Here is a 22787-nt window from a genome sequence, read left to right on the forward strand (position 1 = left end):
TTGGCGTGCAAAAAAACAACAATATTTTCGCAAGTCATAAGCTTAATTTGTTTTATCTTTTCACAATTATTTACGACAAGTAATCCAAATTTGAATAATCAAGTTTAAACGTTTGTGAGAGCCGCAGTGTCGTTGGCGATCTTTCACAGATGGTTTGTAGCAGTTTATCACGAAGCTTCACGTATTCAAATCCAGAGTAACCACTAAATATCAGTAATTGTCATAATCCTTATTGTAATCATTGCTTCAAAACGTCATTGCAATACGCATATCACCTGATATCAACAATAGCGATGTCATCTTTCTTTATCAATCGATATTATCCGGAAGCTTTAATACCATTCCTTTTGATTTTTCCCCTTTTAATTCAACTTGGCTATTTGCGCGATGTGGTCATTCAGGTTACACACTATATAATGAACACTGCAGATCATTCAATTACAAATTCTTTCTTGGCAAAATTTCGTAGTTGCTATGACACACACACACACACAAAAAAAAATATAGAATCTTTATGGACTCGAGAAAGAAAGTAGTGACATTTTCACTCACATGTAGCTCAAGATTCGAATTTGCAGTAAATGATTAGGATACGGTGAGTCATGTTAAATAGATAAAACAAAGTAAATAAACTATAAAAAAAACCTAAAATATATGGGAGAGACAATATTATACAGGCATTTGTTCATTACAGCATAATTTGGCAGGTCCTACACTAAAACTGTAATACACACACCCACCTTGATTGGGTTGTACACTGCAGGTCTTCGAAAAGGGGAGAAAAGTCGAAACAATTCCTGTAATCACTGCAGTATACACACACAAACGAGCACCCACACACTCGTATAATTGCACCAAAGTATTTATTTATGCATACTTATTTTATGATGAATATGGTAAATTGTATTTAGGAATGTATCTGCTTTGTTAATAGCGGTTAAACTGTTTGACAAATAAATCACCAACGTAGGCATGCAGCGCAGCGTAACATAATCGGAAAATGTGATGGTTGGAACAATGTTCATGATTTCTTTTTCTTCAGAATTTGCTTGCATGTATATATGCCACTAAATCATTGAACATCTGGAAACTGTTGAATTTATAAATGACTCATTTTTGCAGACATAATAGTATGTCCAATTATTCATGTGGTATATAATGGGCTATACACGCACACGTCCAACAAATTCACTCTTCGTTGAAAACCACTAGACGAAACTACGTGTAGACTGTACTTGTCTTGAAAATACACAATTTTATTGTATTTTGTTCATATTTTGTTTTTCATTATATTTTTGCATCATTAGTATATGGGTAATCAAATGCTGTAATTTTATGTGTTGGAAATGAAATGAAACGAAACTACTAATTTTAGAACCTATTAGGACACATGAAGTAGATTTGAGAGTATATAGATACATGTATACTGGGTAAGTGAAAGATCATCAAAGAAAATAAATTGATAAAGGCATACCGAGCAAACAAGTAGACCTTAGACAAACATGTAAAGAATAAATAAACGAATAACAAAAGGAATAAATTAGGAATGAATTAATGAAGGAAGAAGCAATTAAAACTCGAAATGAAATTTGACGAATCTAATATCGAGAACGTTTTTAAGTAGATGATTTTGAAATGATGTTAGAGCAGAAAGTAATACCAGCTCCAACAGGGGCCACAGAAGGGGGCAGGGCTGAAGTTCACAATCCCCAACCCACCCACCCACCCCAACCCCCCCCCCCTCCCCACACACACACACACACACACACAAAATTGTCCCATACCCCCTGTCTCACACTTCATGAAACAGCAAGGAAATCGAACGCATGATGGACGACATCGAGAAAAAGTCCTTCGGCGCTGCTGACTACGTGGTCGTCGCCAGCATGCTGATCCTGTCGCTGGCCATCGGTTTCTACCAGGCGTGCAGCGGCGGACGGCAGCGAACGACCGAAGAATTCCTCATGGCCGACCGCAACATGAACCCGGTGCCCGTGGCGATGTCACTGGTGGCCACGTTCGTCTCAGCTATCACCTCGCTGGGCACCCCAGCGGAGACGTACGTCAACGGGTTCATCTTCGTCTGGTACTCGCTCTCGACTGCCATCGCCGCTTCCGCCGCGATGACCCTATACTTACCCATTTTCTACAGTCTTGGTGTGACCAGCGCTAATGAGGTAAGGATAGGCATGATAGAGATTAATAAACTAAGTCTCCTTGTTATAGTTTATGTGAATTTCAAGGGTGTACTCCGCATTTGATTTCCTTAAAGGATTCGTTATCACCTATATGAATGAGCAATTTTAGGATTTATGTTACTGCCCCATGAACACCCGGTAATCAGCATCTGGATTCAAACTGTCTTTCGAAACATATCGAAATATGTCGAGTTTCCATATACTGGGATTTGCCACATTGGGCAAGGATATGACAAAAGCTTCTTATAATAAAGATCGATGTCATGTGAATTTATCAGGTGCTAATGTTGGTAGTATACATACTGAGATGATGTGCCAGTTTAGGGCTCTGACCCCCCCCCCCCCCCAAAAAAAAAAAAAAAAGATAATAATGATAATAATGCTGAATATTTGACATTGCTTTACTTTTCTGATCTCGCCTGCTTCTTCAAAATAAGATTATGATAGCAATAATAATAGTGATACCACCATCATGACTGATGGCCGCACAAAATCATTCAAGTTCAAGTTGATTTATTTCATTTCCAACAAACAAAATAATTGGAAGTACAATGAAACATTTGTATACACAGATGTCAGAAAATCAGTACCACAATGCGATGAACAGAAATAACATTGTAAAAAAGATACAGGTAAATTATCAACAGAGATACAAAAAAAAAAAAACCTGTTATGTCACTGTGGTAAATGCATAAACAATATTGCTGGAAATGGAGGGGACTGCTAAAAAGCAGAGCTTGTAGAATGCAGTCCCCTCATACAGAAAAAAAAATATATATATAGTAGCAAAAACAACAACAATTTCCCTAAGCGGTAGTAAAAAAAAAAAAAAAAAAAAAAAAAAAAAAAGACAGAGTAATACACACATACATGCACACATACCAACGCACATTGACAAACACAAGGCGGCTCTCTTGTAAGGAAAGATTGATGAGAGGATAGAAAGATAGTGAGGAAGGTAGTAAGTCCGAGGTGGAGAAGGGGGGGGGGGGGGGGAGGGGGAGAGGAGAGGGAAACGATGGGTCATAACCAGGGCACTGGAGGCACAGAAGCTCGGGCTCACTGATAAACAAGGAGTAGTGAGATTACCGAGCAACAACAGTTTTGAAAATAAAAAGTAAAAAAAAAAAAAAATAAGAATGAATCATTATGCTGCATACGAAGTTTTTAAGTACACTGTAATTCTTTAACTTTAAAGAAAATGTATTAAAACTTAAAGCTTCTTTTATATTATTATCAAGAGAATTCCAGAATTTTGGTCCAGAAAAGGAGAATAAAGATTTTGCAAAAACCGTCCTAGTCAAAGGCAAATGATATTCATGGGATTGACGGGTTGGATATGCATGAACAGTTTCATAAGTTTAATCATAATCATAAGTTTGCCAATGTGCTGAATTGTTCCTGAAATTTCTGACGCAAGGGAGCACAAGTGTAATGAGTCATTCAGTTTTGTCCTTTTAATACTTTAGATTCGTGAAGCCAAACTAGGCTGTGCTAGACATGTTTATTATGCTTTTTTGTTTATTTCCAAGTCGTTCCGAAAGTGATATGAAACCAAAATGGGTCAAGAACTATGAGTGTACTTGGTTACAGCTCGTTATTCCGAAGGTTCGTTATTCCGAAGGCTCTTTAGTCCGAAGATTCGTTATTCCGAAGGTTCGTTGTTCCGAATTTCATTTTCGGATTAACGAATCTTCGGAATAACGAACCTTCGGAATAACGCCACAAATGTTCGGATTAACGAACCCTTTTTCATTTTCGGATTAACGAGCCTCTAGGTATAGGGAATTTGCGTGTTTCGGATTAACGAACCTTCGGAATAACGAACCTTCGGAATAGCGAACCTTCGGAATAACGAACAGCACCCGTGTACTTTTGGTAAGCTGTCTATATTGGATTAGATTGGCAGAACCTCTCATGATCATTCCACTTTAACCCATTGAGGATAGGCTGGTTTTACTGTAATCCACACTTTCCATAGGCTCGGGACTAGTCAATAATGGGTTAAAGATATTAGAATTTAGAAAAACATACAATACAGTATCAAAGTCAATGAATTTCGTGTTTGTTTTTTTTTTTTTCTCTTTGGAGAACTAATATCTGTCTTTCTCTGACCATGCTTTCAGTATTTGGAAAGAAGATTCAACAAAGTGATTCGTTACCTTGGGACTGGGATTTTCTGCTTCAATATGGTAAGAACTGTCCCGTACATTGTCCTGTATGAATGGCAACAAAATGCAGAATTAGAAACATGATTTCAAGTCTTTATTTTTTTCGCAGATGGTTTGAAGAATAACGATGAGACATTTGTCTATACATGTGCCTGTATTGCCTAACAATGATTCCGATTGAATGTTTTGAATCAGAGGTTCGATAAAAAGGCACAGAGAGTTATAGCTTAAGATGGTAAAGTTATGTTGTTAGATGTATCATTTTCTTGAGGTTACAAGACCTATGCAATATTGGCAATGTGTTTGAACTCGGTGCATGTATCAGTACAACACATCTGTGAAAGTTTGAGGAAAATCGGACAATCGATTAAAAAGTTATGAATTGAGTTTCGGTCCCGTCATTGCAGGTAGTATTGCAGTTCATGACGTCACTTTGGACAAAAATAAAGTGAACATACAATACGAATTCCAAAATTTACTTTCTTATAAAGAGTACACATTCCATCAGCAATGACGGCATCGAAAGTGAAAAGACTCATAACTTTTGAATCGATTGTCCGAATTTCACTGATGTGTTCTGAGTGCTGCCTTCAATCATTCCATATTTATATGTTGGCTTTGGTTAACTTCCCTTCAAACCTGTCTCAGTGGGTGATAATAATGATAATATAATACATTAAAGGCGCTTAATACGGATGTTTCTAAGCGCACAGTTTACCGGGAAATTAATATTTAGTCCAAAATACAGTAATACAAAAATATTAATAAAAAATATAAAATAAATAGATTAATAAAAAATATAAAATAAATAGATTAATAAATAGATACAGTGTATAAATGCGACAAATAAGTACTGAAAATGACAATGATAATGATAATGAAATTCTTCATCTGGTTTCAAATATACACGTTTGATACTATTATGCTATTGACTGTCATGGTTTACTTTAGCTGGATGATATGCACGTTCGAAAGTTACGTTGCGGTTACAACACCATAAATCTGATGACCCCTTTAACCTCGCTCTTTTTCCTAAATAGGTTATACCACATCCTCCGCCCGGTTAAAATCAACAAGCTCACAAGTCAGCATATTCTATTATCAATGACGAACAGCACATAATATTTATTTTTCCCCAGATTTGTTGGGGTGCTATTTCAAAATACATGTATGCACACCAAGTGGGGAGGAGTGCCACGTGTATAGCATTTCACATCTAACATGAGCTCGAAAGAATAGGTCAGATAAACATCCCCCACTCCACGAACTCCTCTAAAAGAAAATTAATAATATGTGCTATTGAGACTTTCGTTGTGCCTGACAATTTCGTCATGTGTAATGACTTAGAATGTAATGTAATGTAATGTAAGGTAAGGTAAGGTAAGGTAAGGTAATGTAATGTAATGTAATGTAATGTAATGTAATGTAATGTAATGTAATGTATTGTAAGGTAATGTAATGTAATGTAATGTAATGTAATATAATGTAATGTAATGTAATGTAATGTAATGTAATGTAATATAATGTAATGTAATGTGTAAGCCAACTACATGGAGTGATATTCCCTTGATATCATGCGAAATGGACAGTTCAACCTTCGCTTTGGAAGCGCTAGGCCATTAAGCCTTTTATTTTGTAATAATATTTGTTTTAAATGATTCCGATGACTGGGGCTGTTTGATATGCTTTGGGTGCCCTCTTCTATCGGTTCTATGTAGCTCTCGACTGGACTGACAAACCTGGTTAAGTCATTAAATTGTTCTGATTAACGTTTTTTTATCCCGCCTTTTCAGATGATTTACCTGGGAATTGTCTTATATGCACCGTCTCTGGCACTCAGCGCAGGTAAGGATGTAACAGTTCATAATGTCTTTTCCTTTCTAGGTGTCTTCGTAATGAAAAGGGATCAAAATTTCATTGTCGTCGTGGTTGGATTGCAAGTAAATAGGTGCCTTTATGATTCACAATGATTAGCAATCAACACTGATGTTCCGTGTAAAAATGTCTGTTTCGCTTCCTGTCTCTCTGTCTATTGAGTGAACAGTATAGTGAATACAATAGAAGCGCAAGGTTGAGTTTGTTGAATATTATGTTATCTTTGTTATCTTCAGTGACATTTTTTTTCTTCATTTGCGGATTGAAAAACCTTCGGAATGACAACTCGAAATAATGAACACCCCCCCCCCCCAACACACACACACACACACACACACACATACACAAATACAAATTATGGTAAAATTGGTGAGACAAAGACTGGGATACAACCCATTGAGGGTAAAACCTAGTCAGCTGAGGCAAGCGAAAACAAAAGAAACACACACACACACACGCACACACATATAATGAAAGAAAGCAAACTATTAAAACCAAGACAAGGAAAATCAAGCGTTGATTTCAGCGAGGGTTGTTGCATTCAGACGTTTTATCTCGCCCTATACCAAAGTCAAGCTGAGAACAAATACTGCAACATCTGTTCTGGTGAATGAAAAACGATGAGACATATTAGTTTTGAAAGCTCAACTGACAGTTCGTTCCCTTTTCAGCCCCAGGGGTAATCCGGAATGTTACCACCTCAATCAATAATAAGCACCCATGGGTTCACAACATACATGGGTTCACAGCATACAATTCCAAATTGTATGTGCCTGTTTGTATATCCACGTCCTTTTCATCAAGAACAACCTACTTCAGGGGTTAGGTTCACCGCCGAAACAGGACGGTTGATAGATACAGGACTAACCTTGGCTTTCAGTCCTACATAAAACCAATTTGAGATTCTGACACAAATGATAGTTCAGTGAACTCCTCTGATCGAAACTTCCATCATGTAGCTCAGAGGTTGTCGAAAACGTTCAAAAATACAGAGAAAAGCCAGAAGTCAATATTGCAGGCTTGATCCCAGTGTGAAATCACATTGGAAACACACAACATGGTGGCAAGGTCTTCTTTAAGTTCAATCTTCTGTGGAGTTATTCCTCTTCCTGAATTACCAATATGACGTAAATTCCAGCTTTCCCGGAGACATTACCGATATGATTTCATAGCAACACCATCTTTTTACCGAGATCATGTACCGCACAAAACAATTCTAACAATATGAGGACTTCTTGTGGATTGGTGAATTTGTCCTAACAAGTCGAATATTGATAATGTTGACAATGGTTTAAAAAAATAGAACCCAAGTTTATGGCAGGTGTCATGTTAAACAGCAACAGTGTCCCACAAAGGCCACCTAATTCATGTCATTGACAAATTTGAATGGTTGGATTTTGGATGAGCCGTGCATGAGATAACGTAGGAACAATGTAATAAAAGGCCACTAATAAGCAGAAAAAAAAAAATCACATACAGTATGAGTGTTCCGATTTGCAATTGTTCAGGGAATATAGTGTGTTTCAGAAAAACGAACGCTTCGGATAACGAACCGTATTTCATTTTCGTATTAATGAACTTTCGGAATAACGAACATCACCAAGTGCGTGTGTATGCGCTGTGTGGTTTCTTTTCTTGCATAATAACATGCATAAGACGCGATGCCAAAGGACAAGTAAAATATCATTCATCGCAATATTTGGCCAAACCTATTACTATCTATTACAGTAAGTGTAACCTGAGATTCAAAATGAAGCACAATTCTTTCCACATTTTGTCATAATTATCCTTTTCGCGACGAGTTAGATATTATGCCCACATTATTTCGTGCATATTATGCTGTAAATTTATGTCATTTTTTTAGTTGCTGTGGTACAATATATAAGAAACCACTTTCCTATTCTCATACAAACAACCGCAAACGGACTGTAGACGTTCACAGAATAATAAAAATTGAGTTCTGCATATTTTATGCGCACTTCATTTTACACACCCACTGATGCAGGCGTATTATAATGTATGTGCCTATTACATAGTACCAGAAACCACGTGTTTAAATTCTTTAACCGGTGACACACATCCCGCTAAGATTTTATTGGAATCTATTTGGAAGTGTATGCATAAATATTAGCTTTGATAATGATCAAACAAACTCTATCAACCAAGTACCCACCATCCGCATCAAACATGTCAAAGGTATATTGTCCTTGCAGTTCATTCGATGTGCAACTGTACATATTCCATAATATTATAGTCCCCTATTACATATCACGTATGTCGTTGTATATTGAGCATTTTATGAGCTCTTCATCTATAATTGTCAATGTTGGCATATTGAAAGGGACGGTGTACGCATTAAACGTTCGGTATCAAGAATATTACGAGGCTATTGTGGGAGGTATTCAGCAAACACGGTCTCCTTAACCTCCCAATTCGTACAGTTCATAATTCTAGTGAACATTCGAGGCACCCGTACAATGGTTCTACTTGCCCCACACCTTTTTCAAAATTTCAAAGGCTTTCCTTTCTAACTCATCCAAATTTTGCTAACTGGCTTGAGTGAAGTGACGTGAAAATGATATGCTTCAGGGGCGTATCCAGGAACTCCGTTAAGAGGGGGCGCCTTTACAAAATTAAAGGGGGCGCATGCACCCCTTCCCCCGTTCCTTTCTTTTTATTTCTTTTGCGTTAACAAAAATAAAGGGGGCGCGCCCGCCGCGCTCCTCCCCCCCCCCCCCCCCCATCCGCCACTGTGCTTAATCTCCAGTCCGTCACCTGCTGTTTGCTTTGAATACTCCTAAACATTGCTTGCCTCTTTAACCGTCTTTTTATTTCCTGGACCAATTATCATCATCTTCACAACAGCTCGTTTATTTGCTTTCTGATGTACTCACTCTTACCTCGTGTCATAATTCGTCGCTGTGTCTGTAAAGACAACCTGTCTTCGACACTTCAGTTCAGTTCAGTTCAGTTCAGTTCAGTTTTTATTTCTGCATTTCAAAATCAATACAAATCCACAAATCAACAAAATACTTACATAGTCATTTACACAGCTAATATTCGTAACGTTTGGATCTTACATACATTTTTTTTTTTTTCAAGAACGAATATCATATATGAAAGGAAGCAATAGGAAATGATAAAAATGAAATGCAGGGGACCATCATCATAAGCTAAGCTTGACGAGGAAGATGGCCCCAGGTAAAGAGATACATAAAGACTGTGTTATCACAGGAAGTGTGTGGATTTTCGTACGAGTTTCCGACTTCCATAGTGTAAATTATTACAATTAAATACTGTTCCCTCCAGTTGATATTACCGCATATTTGCTTTCTAGATTGCACTTAATATCTTGATTTGTTCTCACCCAAGCGCCGCTCCTAATAAATAATAAAGTATACCGTGAGATATCACCTTTATCATAGACGGAGAGAAGAAAGGGATATATAAATTTGTTGCATAAACTCCCTGGATATTCTCTTGATAATTATGTAAAAAAGAGACATTGGTACATAAAAACAATGACTTGTGAAATGAGAAAGGTTGGGAGAAATATTTGGATAAACCGTAATGGATCGGAAAGATGTACTTAGCGTGTGATTGTCAGCAGTGTGCTCTATAGAAAACACATGGGGTGCACAGGGCGACTTAATATATGCCTAAATTAATGATACTGTAAACTGCAGGGAGTGCAGGAATATTTGCCTACAAGCCTACAATAACTGGCAACACAACGATACAGCAAGGGACTTCAATTAAGTGAAGGGAGCTAAGAGGTGGGTTAGTACATCCGTACAAATAGATATAAGTATTTTATGAGTTTATGAGTTTACCCGGGCATAAACGCTGATTCATCGTGATTCTATTGCCAACTTGAGGTGGCATTTAACTTGTGATGTTAAAAGATCAAACCTTGAATGCGAGGTGCAAACTGCGACAAAAATAAGGGTGACACTTTTGAGGGTTGCAAGCTGCCACGAGATTACAGTGATGGGCTTGGATTGTCTTATTATCGAGGTCGAAAGTCGTGTTTAAGACAAACATTCACAAAGTTACTACTGAGACGGTAAAATGCATTTTCAGCTAAATTGGTTTTCCTATAACCAGTCTCCCTCAATGGGCATGATTGCAGCCGGAAATTGAAGATTCAACTCGTCAAGGAGATTGCATCCACAGATTGCGGTTGTGTTAAAAGGGGAAAGAATGCGCGGAGCTAACGATGCATACATGGAAAGAGCGTAGGTTTAGAGTATAATGGTATATAGTTTTGGTTGAGATGGAGATTCAGCTTTTACTTTTTACGAAATGATGTCTGTGTGTGTGTGTGTGTGGGTTTACATTTATTGTTCATTGCGTGATATATTACCCTTATTTAATATAACTCAGTATTTTGTCACTTAATGAAGTTCATTTCATTTTCGGAATAACGAACCTTCGAAATAATGAACCTTCGGAATGACGAAATAGCGAACTACAACCGACAAAACGTCGTGCTGTCATGAGGAACAAATGTGATAGTCACGTTTTGCTCCTTTACTCTTTCTCAGAAACAAGTGATCGTCCAGTGGCGGATCCAGAGGGGGGCGCAAGAGTCGCACGCCCCCTTTATTTATCGGTAAAAACAAAAGAAATAAAAAGGAAAAAAAATGAAATGAAACCCCGGAAGTGGCACCAAAAATAATAGTTACGCCCCCCCCCCCCCCCCGTTTACAGAATTCCTGGATCCGCCCCTGTCGTCTACCTCTCTTTCCCTTTCATGTATCTCTTCCATTTGAGCTTTTCGTTGTGTTTTAGCCGCTCCATGCAGGATATGCTGAACTTTGAAAGAGAATAGCATATACATACATTATGTGATGTACTTCTTGGTTCACAATTTGATTGACAGTGACCGGCCTTCACCTGTGGGGTTCCGTGTTTGCCATTGGTATCGTCTGTACTCTATATACAACAGTGGTAAAGTCTGTCATAATCATTCCAACACCTCGCAGTATGTTTCCTTGATACTTGAATTCCCTCAAACAAAAGAAAATACATAGTTGCATAATACAAAGTATACATTTGTCATTTCATATCATTAAGCAATATCATTCATTTTTCCACCTCCAAGAAAACATCATAAATATTTTTTTTTTTTGCCAGAGATATTAGTGTATATATTGACATTACAAAAAAAATAATGAGTGAAATTTATAATATGCCATTAATAATATGAAAGATGTAGGCCTACAAGTAATAAAGGAAGATATGAAAAGTAATTCTGTACGGACACTTATGCGACAAAAAGAAAATATGTCAAATTTTGTGATTGCAACAGAAATAAATATGACCATGGAAAAGCGGAAAAGAGTGATCTATTGAAAAGTGAAATTTGTAAGATTTGGATCACTCGAAAAAAAATTGTTTTTGTTATTATTGGATTTGTATTATTATTATTATTATTATTATTATTATTGTTATTATTATTATTGTTGTTGTTGTTAGGATTATCATTATCATTATTATCATCAATTTTATTATTATCATTATTATTATTATTATTATTATTATTATTATTATTATTATTATTATTATTATTATTATTATTATTATTATCATCATCCTTAGGCCAATAACATATGATGTAATCATTACACATCTCCGATTCCGTTCACGTTCTTTGCAGGTGGATGGATGAATAGAAGGGAAGAGGCCTCCCACTTCACCCCGTTCCATTCATTTTCACAATGAGCACAGGACTGGCTACTGAAGTGTAGATACTTTACAGAATTCTAATAGTAGCATAACATTTTTTTAAAGCGTCATCTTTATCGATGTTTATGTCAAAATAAAGCTCAGTTCCTGTCACTATTTACCCTAATCGAGTAAAGAGTATACGATATTCTTTAGAAAACCACTAGCATGATACCATGAAGACTTATGCAAGCATTTTCATTCGTTGTGCTAATTAGGAGGCATAGACATTATGGCATAGACATTACATTTTTGGAAGGAGTGTCATCCAAGCAACATCATGTCGTGGTTATACTCCATAGGGCGGCATGAAGGCAGTGCTGTGGACCGACACCTTCCAAATATCACTTATGATGATAGGCTTCCTGGCGGCCATCACCCAGGGATCGATCAATATCGGAGGGATCGAAAAGGCGTGGCAAATTGCAAGGGAACACGAACGAATGAACGTCTGGGAGTGAGTATATACTTCGGTTCACGGGTGCATGATTTCTATTAAATATCCTTCCTGGCTTCAAACTTTCATCTTGATGGAACAGTCTGTGGTTTCACGTGTCCAGTATAATATTAAAAGAAACCTAAACCCAAACAACAACGTGGATTGAGTGAAAGCAGCAACATCATAGTAGAACAAATCGGTGAAACTTTGAGGAAAATCGCACAATCGATGAAAAATTTATTCATTTTTAAAGTTTTGGTGTTTTAATCACATGGAGACTCCTAGAGTTCATGACGTCATTTGTGGACAACAATGTAAAGAAAATATAAAGAGAATTCCACAGGAAAAAAATAATTTTCATAAAAATTAAACAATCCATCAACTTAATAGTGACATGTTAAGGGTAGTAATCATTCCTCTGCTTTGTGAAAGCGGTAAGTCAGGTGCTCTTTCAATACTCTAGAAAAGTGAAAGTATGCTGAATTGTCTTTATATATTCTTTAAATTGTTGTCCATACATGATGTCATAAACTCAAGTAGTCTCCTTATCCAGTGGTTCCAACACCAGAACTTTTAAAATTCAAAACTTTTGCATCGATTGTCCGGTTTTCCTCAAACTTTCACTGATGTACTCTATGATACTAATGTTACTGCTTTCACTCAATCCACATTTCTCTTTGGGTTTTGGTTTCCTTTAAGTAATAAATGAACAACAACTATCAAGTTCTGGTCAAGCTCTCATGGTTTACCGCCATTACTATTTTGTATTACTTTCACTAGATTCTGTTCCAACAGAGAAAAGGTATTAATACAACAGCATAGAATTTATTATGCAGAGCACAGGCAAAGCCCAGCACATACTCATATCAAAGTCAGAAAAAAACGTTAATCAATCAGGACTCTCTACACCTTATAGCTACCGATATGTCACAGGCCAGCAAGAAGATATTCGCCTCAAAGTTTCATCATTTAGCTAATTCCAAACAGCTTTCTTATCTTAAACGCTGCAATCGGTTTTGATTATTGTCAAGGTTAAGGTAAAATGGACCAGTGAAATTCAGTAAAACCTTGAAAATAAAGAGCTGGATATTTCTGTTTTGACCCCTAAATACGTCTCGACTTATATTATATAAGTATTTAGCATTCATGCAAACGGCAATGTATAACTGATAACATCAAAATTGCAAATTTTGCCATCCCGGTTACTGTTTTGATGATAACCCTTAAAGTTTGATATATAGCGTATTTTTAGTGCTTAAGGCGGTAGTTTGTGACAGCAAACTCGATGTGTTCGGCATCATAAACACACAAAAAGAACATAAAGTTGGATTAAAGGCACATTCAGTCATGTTTACACACCAGGTAAATAAAAAAATTGTTACAAGGCATAATGTTCAGAGGCCGATGTCCAAGTCAAGCGTTTTGCTTATTGATAACGGTCTCCTCCATCTGTACTCTTAAAGATCTGTAATGATATTCATGTATTATTTCACATGATTATATATTTGTAATGCGAAATTTTGTTTATATTTTCATGACTTGTGAATAATATGTTCGATATTGTTATACTTATTTTCTGTTGTGTACAAGTGGAGAAATAAAACTTACTGAAACTGAACTGAAACAGTCACTTGAGGTGGTCCCACCTCACATCCAACTGGACCCCATGGAAGACCAGCTTAACGTAGCTGAATATGGGCTATCCAACCATCTTCTCAGATGAAAATGAACAAACAAACAAACTTGTTGACCTTTTGACACAGATGGAGTACTGACGTCACACTACGTCACACCATCTGGGGGATCATTATTGGTGGGGCCACCAACTGGTTGAGCACGTTTGGTTGTAATCAGGCGCAGGTCCAGAGATACCTGACCTGTGGTTCCCTGGCAACGGCAAAGATGTGAGTAAAACATTGTAAAAATGATAGTGCCTTATGATCACGATACTGTGATTATGATGTTGATGATTATGACAATGAAGATGAAGATTAAAACCATGATAGTACAAAAAAGTCATAGTGTAAAATCTGTATCCACTGAGATGTTCTTTGCTATCGAGCTTAGATTCTGAAAGCATGATTTGTGATGATAGAAATTAATTTGAAAGCATCGCAACCTTACTTATGGCGTATTGTAACGATTGCTTAGGAATATTGCGTGTTAATTATAAACATGGGAACTGTATGCATGTCAAAATTTAGCCCATGCAAAATTATGTTTACTATAGGCCACAGGCACGCATACACAGAGACTGGTCACCGACATCCAGCGGCCAAAAATGGTTGGCTACCACAGACAATCAATCAGCGGTCAAAGCCAAGAAATTCTCCAAAATGTTGATTGCCGACTTGTTTCCGATCGGTCACACTGCATGGTTGACAACCTTTTTCAAACCATTTTTCGACCGGTTGCCGTGATTCTTGCAAACGTTTTGCGACCAACAACAGCAGAAAAATGGGATAAATCATGGACCTAACTAGGTCCATGGATAAATCGGCGACTGCTCACAGACAGATAGTCTGTGGTTGTCTTCTGTTTGGCGGCATTAGATGAAAACCGATTGTGTGTGTGTGTGTGTGTGTGTGCGTGTGTGTGTGTGTGTGTGTGTAAACAATGTGTAGTCAATATGACTAGGTCCTACAGCATACGGTATTGCACCCAAAAAAAAAAAATGGACACGAATAATTTGCTGGAATACCATGAATGATAGAATTGATATGTTCTGAGTAAGTATTACATTATCACTTTTGATAGTACAAAGATAAGTGCTATTATCAACAGGTGGTTGAATTTTGCATTCCTAATCGCGTGTGGTGCTTTCGAATGTAGGCCTACTGTGTCGTCAAATTCACCATTTTATCCTCACATATCGTGAACACAACGTGTAACTGACGCACAAGTGTAATGACAAAAATCGTTACATTGTTTCTTGGAGGTTCGTGGAATATCATCTCTGATATGAAATGTGCACACAATATCCAAAAAACCTATATAGGACTTCATCGATTGTTTCTTTGTTTGTTTATTTGTTTGTTTGTTTATTTGTTTTCTTCTGTTTGTCTTCTGTTCCCGCACAGTGCCATATTCATTGCTATTTTCGGAATGGCGGCAGTGCAGATCTCCCCCTGCATCGTTGGAATAGTGATGTACGCCAACTACGTCGGTTGCGATCCGAAACAGATCGGCCTTATCGACAGCTATGACCAGGTGATGTTTTATTCTATTTTTTTTTTCAATGAAGGTTATGGTGAATTCAAGGTAGGTTAAATCCGCAAATCTTTCTACTTTGATGTGGATATATTGCCCGATGATTTACGAAGAAGCAACATTTCGATATGATTGTATATATAACGGGAGCAAAACGACGAAGGCAGTTGATAGTTATGTGTAATCGCGTACTGATTTCACTGACAGTGTGCAATAGCTTTCCATGTGACGTTGCGCTTTACGATACAATGTGAAGTAATGGCAAGTACTGGCCAATGCATCCTTATCATATACATTGAATTAGAAAATGATGACGAGCAATTACTTTAAGACATCAAACATTACAAACACAACTCTTTTTTCATATTTTTTTCCTGATATAGAACATGCATCTATTTTCACTTCGGTGTGTTTTTCGTTTTCGTCGTTTTCTATTTACTTCTGTACTCCGTTATTTGATCCGTATCAATCTCATGTCTTTTTTAGAAACATGAAATAGATGTAATATATCTTTTATTGTATTTTCGGAACATACGCCTTTTTTAATTATGTCATTTTGCTTCCTTACCTTCTGTTGGTCCTAGATGATGCCGTATTTCATCATGGACCTGTTCGGTAAAATGCCAGGTCTGCCAGGCCTTCTAACATCCGCGATATTTAGCGCGGCCCTCAGGTGAGATAATTTTCTGGTTCCTTATCAGAGTCAAAGTATTTCATACAGGATGCTGTAAACATTGAAGTGCAAACACAGCCTTGTGTCGAACGAATACGCATGGGCGGTTTATGCGTATTTTACTTGCAAACGTCTCTTATTCACCGTGTTTCATCAGTTCATGGACCCAAAATGTCATAGGCGCCAAGATGTGTGTTTACATTTTCCCGTAATCTTCATTGTTTTGATTTCATTCAACATAATTATAATCATGACATAGATTAAAAGCATCTACTTGAGTGTATTAGAAACATGATCAAAAATCATCTCTAAAGAATGTGAAGGGTGAATGTCACGAGTTCGATACCCATGAGTCATACAGCCCACACGTCACACAATCCAGTACACGAATATATAGCCTACAAGTTGACAGTCCACAAATCATACAGCCAACGAGTACAGCCACCGAGCTTGACACCAAATGAAGGTCCATCGAGTGAAATAGGTCCACGAGCTATCACGGTCCACCAGTTCGACACTATATAGGCAAATATAAAGCTAATGGGCTGTATAACTCGTGGGCTGTATGACTCACGGACCCTTTTTTCGATGTCACGCCTGTGGCCGCCATAGGACTCGTGGACCTGTTTGCAATGTTGAGCTCGTGGGCTATATGGCTCGTGGACCTGTTTGCAATGTTAAGCCCGTGGGTTGTATGACTTGTGGGTGTCGAGCTCGTGGGATGAACCCAATGAAATCAGTATTCAAAACATGCTTTAATGGAAATCTTATCTTAACACACACACACACACACACGCACACACACACACACATCCCACAACACACATCCCATCAGGCAGGAAACACAACCATTGGTGTGTCATTGGTGCAAAGTTTGACAATGTACTGTACCCAATTTCGTTGTTCGATGATAAAACGCTGCACTGTTTTCAACGATCCCCAGCACGATATCATCTGGGCTAAACGCCCTGGCTGCCGTAGCGGGAGAGGATATCGTCAAGAAGATCTGGCCGAACATGTCTGAAGGTCGCTACACAAGGGTAACCAAGGGACTCGGTAAATAGAAACAAACAAATAAACAAGCAAGCAAGCAAACAAGCAAACAAACAAACAACGCTTTAATATCACGTCCCTATTGGCTTTGATTAACTATTTTAGAAAACAATTTTCGTATTTTCTTTGAGTATTCCTCGATCCCTTTAAAGATTAACTCGTTTTTACACCATGAATTACAGGTTAGTTGCCAATCAAGTATGTAGACGGTATAAGTATCAACAGCTTATGTTTCATATTAATATCTATATTGATGAATGTATACTCTTCTTAACATGAATTTTCGGTGTTCAAACACATAACCACCGGCTAATGCATTCGGGTGAGGAGGCCTAACGCTCCCAATCAATAAGTTGATTTTTCGCTGCCGTGGTAAACTATTATAGGGCATTGCCAAAGAATTAATGATAATAATGATTTTCTCGACTTTTTTTCCACACACAGCTCTTTTCTTTGGGCTTCTGACACTAGCGTCGGCTATAGTTGCTTCAAAACTGGGGAGTATTCTACAGGTAATGGTTCTCGGGCGTGAATTTGAGATCATGGCATAATGACAATTTCTTTTTCCCGCTATACCTGTAACAATACTTTTAGATAATTTATCTTACTACTAATACTGTTCCAATTTGAGTTGCATCAGCCCCCGTATGATTATAATGGCTGAAAGGTTAATCTTATTTATGTTATACTTCTGTGATTGTCGAGGTTGTTTATGATTACCACATTTGCAAATAATATTATAAATCATCAGCTGCAACTGATGGTATAAAATCAAGTGAATTGAATCTGTCTTTTGTACCCCTAAATGTGCCCCTTGAATATGAGAGTGGATTGATAGCATTAGTTGTTCAAATATTTATGTTGTAATCATCGTTCTACCAATGTCAACTCAATCGAATAGAATCTTTCGTCGGAATGTATGTAACACAAAATGTTTGCAAATGTCTTCTGCGTCAAACAGCTTCGTGTTTTCAGTAGAGAATTTCAATTCGAGCCAATTGAATGAAATGATAGAAATGTGAAAGAATATAACGTGTATGTGCGTTCGATTCAACAGACTGCAATGAATATCTTCGGCATGTTCGGGGGTCCTATTCTGGGTATGTTTAGCTCCGGCATCTTCTTTCCCTGGGTCAACACTAAGGTAGATTTGATTGTGTTCCGTGACTACATCATGTACATGCAGTTATCATATCTTAATTCAGATCTACGTACAGAAAATTATTGTGAAATGAGCAACATCCAGTTTCTTGACGTGTAGGCACCGCTTTAGAAATGAGTTGATAAGTTTTTTTGTTTTTTTTTTTTAAATCATAATCACCTATGGCTGAAATCTTATTAAAAAAAAAAAAAATAGATCTGTCGTCTTTGGGACGCGATTATGGTATAATTCTGAAATTGATAGGCAGAGGACTTTCTAAGCTAACCTCTACACAACTTTTGAGGAGAAAGAAGAAAAAGAAGAAGAAAAAAAACCCCAAAGAATCAGTACAGATACAGAAGGTGATCAGAGAGGATACTCGGATCACCTAAAAAGGAAACTCGACGAATTTCTCTAAAGCGCCTTCATTTATCGCATAAGATTTTGTTCATAATGTCTCATTTTGAGAAATGAAAGGGGGTTGAAATTGGTCTGCTAAATTTCATATTGATGAAGCGCTCTTTTCCATTCGAGTTAAAATCTATATGATATAATAGCAGTGAATACTTGCAGTGAATTGATGAATTATACGTTTACGGCCTAGAGTACAATGCCACTAGAATTCTATGTCGGCTCTACTTTTGCGTGTATCCGGTGAAAACATAATGAATAAGCAAATTAAAAACTCCATAACCTAAAAAATAAAAAATCATATCTGATTTAGTTGAAACATCTAGCATTTCATTTGTCTGATTTCACTAGAAACTTTTTCCTTTCAGACCCGATTCTGCCTTTTACTTCGATAAAGTTACTTTTTTTTCAAATAGGGTGCTCTGACGGGTACGTTGCTTGGCCTGGTTTACTCGTTCTGGTTGGGCCTCGGGGCTCAATTCCATCCGAATCCACCGTACAGGCCCCCGCTTACCATCCTCAACTGTACCGTAGAAAACACTACGCTTTACAGCATCATAGACGACGTCACGGTTACGCCAGCCCTCATCACGGAAGAGTTATCAACTGCTGGTGATGACGTGTAAGAATGCACTTCTAACACGTCTAACAAAACAACTGTACAACGTGGAACAATGGGTTTATATCATTATCACACACGAAGATTCGTTCCGCGTTTAACATGTTTAACCCGTTGGTGTCATTCCGTTAAGTGCCGGGAAGGATACAGTCATATCAAATCTATAATCCTTTTAATTGTCTGTCAACTCGATTTTTAATTTTCCTCCTTAATAACGCCAGTCTTGCGTTGGTTATTGTTGATTCACGCGCTTTTTGAGCGAAGCGCATCTCCTGCTGCAACGTGAAAGAAGGCATAAAGATCGATGTATGATTAAAAAATTCCCGTCAGGCCTGCTCGAAGGAGAAAACACATGCCATTCTCTTTCCCTTGCTCTTCCTCACGCGAACTTGGGTTTCTATGGCCATATTCCGTGCTAACGTGTGCCTACAAGTTATCAGCATATATTATGATTGGGGGAGATAGTAAATGTTATTGTCTTATAACTCTAACGTTTGTTTCAAGAAGTAGGCCTACATGTTTTCATTATTTATTGTATAATTATCCTGCATAAATATCTATTATGATGTGTTTGTTTCTGTGTATGTCACCCTCTCTCCTTTATCATTCTTTATGTCTTCCCTTCCAACTCACTGCCACTTTCTATCTTTCTCCTCTCATTCAAATTTTCATCCAGACCGTTGGTGGAATATTTTTATAGGCTTTCGTATACCTGGTGGGGTGTGACGTCATGTCTTGTGACATTGTTCGTCTCTAATGTAGTTAGTCTACTCACAGGTAAGCCAAATGATTCGGAAGCACATGATTATTCGTTATTAAGCAATATTGTCGGACGTATGGCAAGCCGTTTTAACGTGTAATCCTATTTCTTGATATCAAGAATTCATTTATTGATATCAAGAATTCGACTTTTTGATACCAAGAATTCATTTCTTGATATCAAGAATTGCCGTTGGTTAACAACACAAAATCATTTCTTTATATCAAGAATTGCCGTTGGTTAACAACACAAAATCATTTCTTGATATCAAGAATTCGACTTCTTGATATCAAGAATTCGATTTCTTGATATCATGAATTAAATTCTTCATATCAAGAAGTCGAATTCTTGATATCAAGAAAAGATTTTGTGTTGTTAACTAATAGCAATTCTTGATATCAAGAAATCGAACTCTTGATATCAAGAATTGAATTCTTGATATCAAGAATTCAATTCTTGATATCAAGAAATAGGATTAAATGTTAAAACGGCTTGCCATAAGGGCGGTGGTACAATCTAACATCACATGGAATGCCGAGGTGATCCGCGAGGTGTCTATAGGTCGAGCCGAAGTCGAGAGCTGATAGACACCTCGCAGATCACCGAGGCGATGTTAGACTGTAACCACGGGACTTGAACTATGACAGGTTCGAGTCCCGTGGTTCCTTTTTTCCGACATGTTTGGTAAATTACAGGTCAGCATTTGCAATCTTACAAATCCATTTGTAAAGGGAGACAAATTGAAGAAAATTCACCTCAATTTTCACCCCTCTAATTAATGTTCCCTTGCTTTCAATAAGGCCTTGTCCGCCTTGGACTATTTAACATAACAATGTCAGAATTTCGGAGCTTGGGTATTTGTTCCAAGCTCATTGTGTCACTGCCGGCAACCAGGGATAGCCTTGTGGTAGTGTATAAGCTGCCCAGTTAGCAGAAGATGACAGGTTCAGTTCCTGTACGTGGTTCCTTTTTTTCCGACATGTTTGTTAAATTACAGATGAGCTGTTGCGATCTTACAAATTTCATTTGTAGAGGGAGACAAATTGAAGATAATTTGTATAATTCTTCATTTCGGAAGACGGTATGATACGTAAAAACATAATATGAAATCATAAAACCAGGATATCATGGTGCTGTTCATGTTTGTCATTCATGGTACCTATAATAAGAAATAGAAATTGACAAATTGTCTTTGAAATAAGACTTTGCGATGTACAACAGCCAATACAAGTACAAGTTTATCAATTATGATTGTCATTGACAGAGCAGTTAGAATGTGTCGTGTGCTTCCAAACCAGAATATGTGTATATACATAATTATCAAATCATGCAGTGAAGGGTTTGGCAGACTTGTGAAGCACAAGTGATAAAAACCATGCGATTTTTAGTGCATGTACTGTGAAGCTACTACGAAAATATTGTTTTGTCTGTCCTACAATAGGCCGACAGGATCCGAAGAAGCTTGACCCTCGTCTGATATGTCCCATTGTCGACAAGATGTACTGCTGCCTACCAGAGAAATTAAAGAAAATTCTGCGATGTCGTGTTGGAGAGGAATATTTAGAACAGGTGAGGCTCTGTTCCTTGACTCAGTGTAGTATAACAAAAACGCTAAGTACGTATACAGTATAGCAAAATGATGCTTATTCAGATTAATGACTTTTTATGTTTTCTTCATTTTGTTACTCATTTTCACATGTAATTTGTTAATTTACGTTTTTACAATATTATTACAAATATGTTCTGCTTATACATTGTATATAATTACTCTGTTTATTGGATGGAAATGAAAAAGAAATTTTAATTTTGAACTTTGGACTATTGCGGGGTTTTTTTTTAATTATCATTTATTTTTCTATTATTCCAACTGATTGATAATTGAATTGTCAATCAGTTGCAATAACATAATGATCATATAGTCCAATTTTTAAAAATGTTTAAAATGCGTTGCCAATCATGCCAGTGCTGCTAATGCAAGAAATAAGTGTTTCTCTAACATTTTATCGCTTTGTTACCGTGGTTGCAGAAGGACCAGGTCTATGAGTTGATGAAGCCCGAGAAGATGCAGGTGAAGAAGGAATGTTTGAAAGAAGAAGAGAACACACGGCTAAACAAGGAGGAGGAGGATGAACCCCGAAGGAATATGCTTGTGGCAAACAGCACTGATGAGAACGGAACTTTGGTGTGATGTAGAAACACTGACCAAAAATGTTGGCAAATGTGTCCTTTCTATACATGTGTTCTAAATGTTAGGAGGGTTCTGTCGTTGTCAAATCTTTCAACGCATAATTCCATGGCCTTTGTTTAGCATGTTTAATCATATCTGACTATATTGTTGATTATACATGTACTTGTGTTTTTGATAATCGTTGCAAATCTTATACCGTGTTTTTACTATGTTATAGATATTCGCATGATTGTTAGACTGTGCTTATATGGAAACTTTTTAACATTTTCATTTTCATTTCAGTAAAGAATTTATTTCATCGATTACTGTGACTACGATA

General features: G+C 37.3%; 1 protein-coding gene across 1 annotated transcript; it reads left to right on the forward strand.

Moving 5' to 3' along the window:
• Window positions 1–1829: 1829 nt before the first annotated feature.
• Window positions 1830–22602, forward strand: LOC140226937 (sodium-coupled monocarboxylate transporter 1-like). The gene is made up of 15 exons (XM_072307365.1): window positions 1830–2177; window positions 4325–4390; window positions 6163–6214; window positions 11130–11197; window positions 12277–12431; window positions 14177–14317; window positions 15494–15623; window positions 16208–16296; window positions 17240–17352; window positions 17794–17861; window positions 18407–18493; window positions 19318–19523; window positions 20197–20297; window positions 21722–21849; window positions 22307–22602. The coding sequence occupies exons 1-15, from the start codon at window positions 1830–1832 to the stop codon at window positions 22466–22468; spliced, it is 1914 nt and encodes a 637-aa protein (XP_072163466.1). The 3' UTR covers window positions 22469–22602.
• Window positions 22603–22787: the final 185 nt, after the last annotated feature.

The sequence above is a fragment of the Diadema setosum genome, chromosome 4 (assembly GCF_964275005.1).
Source record: "Diadema setosum chromosome 4, eeDiaSeto1, whole genome shotgun sequence".
NCBI lineage: Eukaryota > Metazoa > Echinodermata > Echinoidea > Diadematoida > Diadematidae > Diadema > Diadema setosum.

Coding starts and splice junctions, on each gene's coding strand:
- LOC140226937 (XM_072307365.1), top strand. CDS start 1,830: ATGGACGACATCGAGAAAAAGTCCTTCGGCGCTGCTGACTACGTGGTC. Junction 11,198..12,276: donor GTACTCTATATACAACAGTG/GTAAAGTCTGTC, acceptor TATACTCCATAG/GGCGGCATGAAGGCAGTGCT. Junction 21,850..22,306: donor GAGAGGAATATTTAGAACAG/GTGAGGCTCTGT, acceptor CCGTGGTTGCAG/AAGGACCAGGTCTATGAGTT.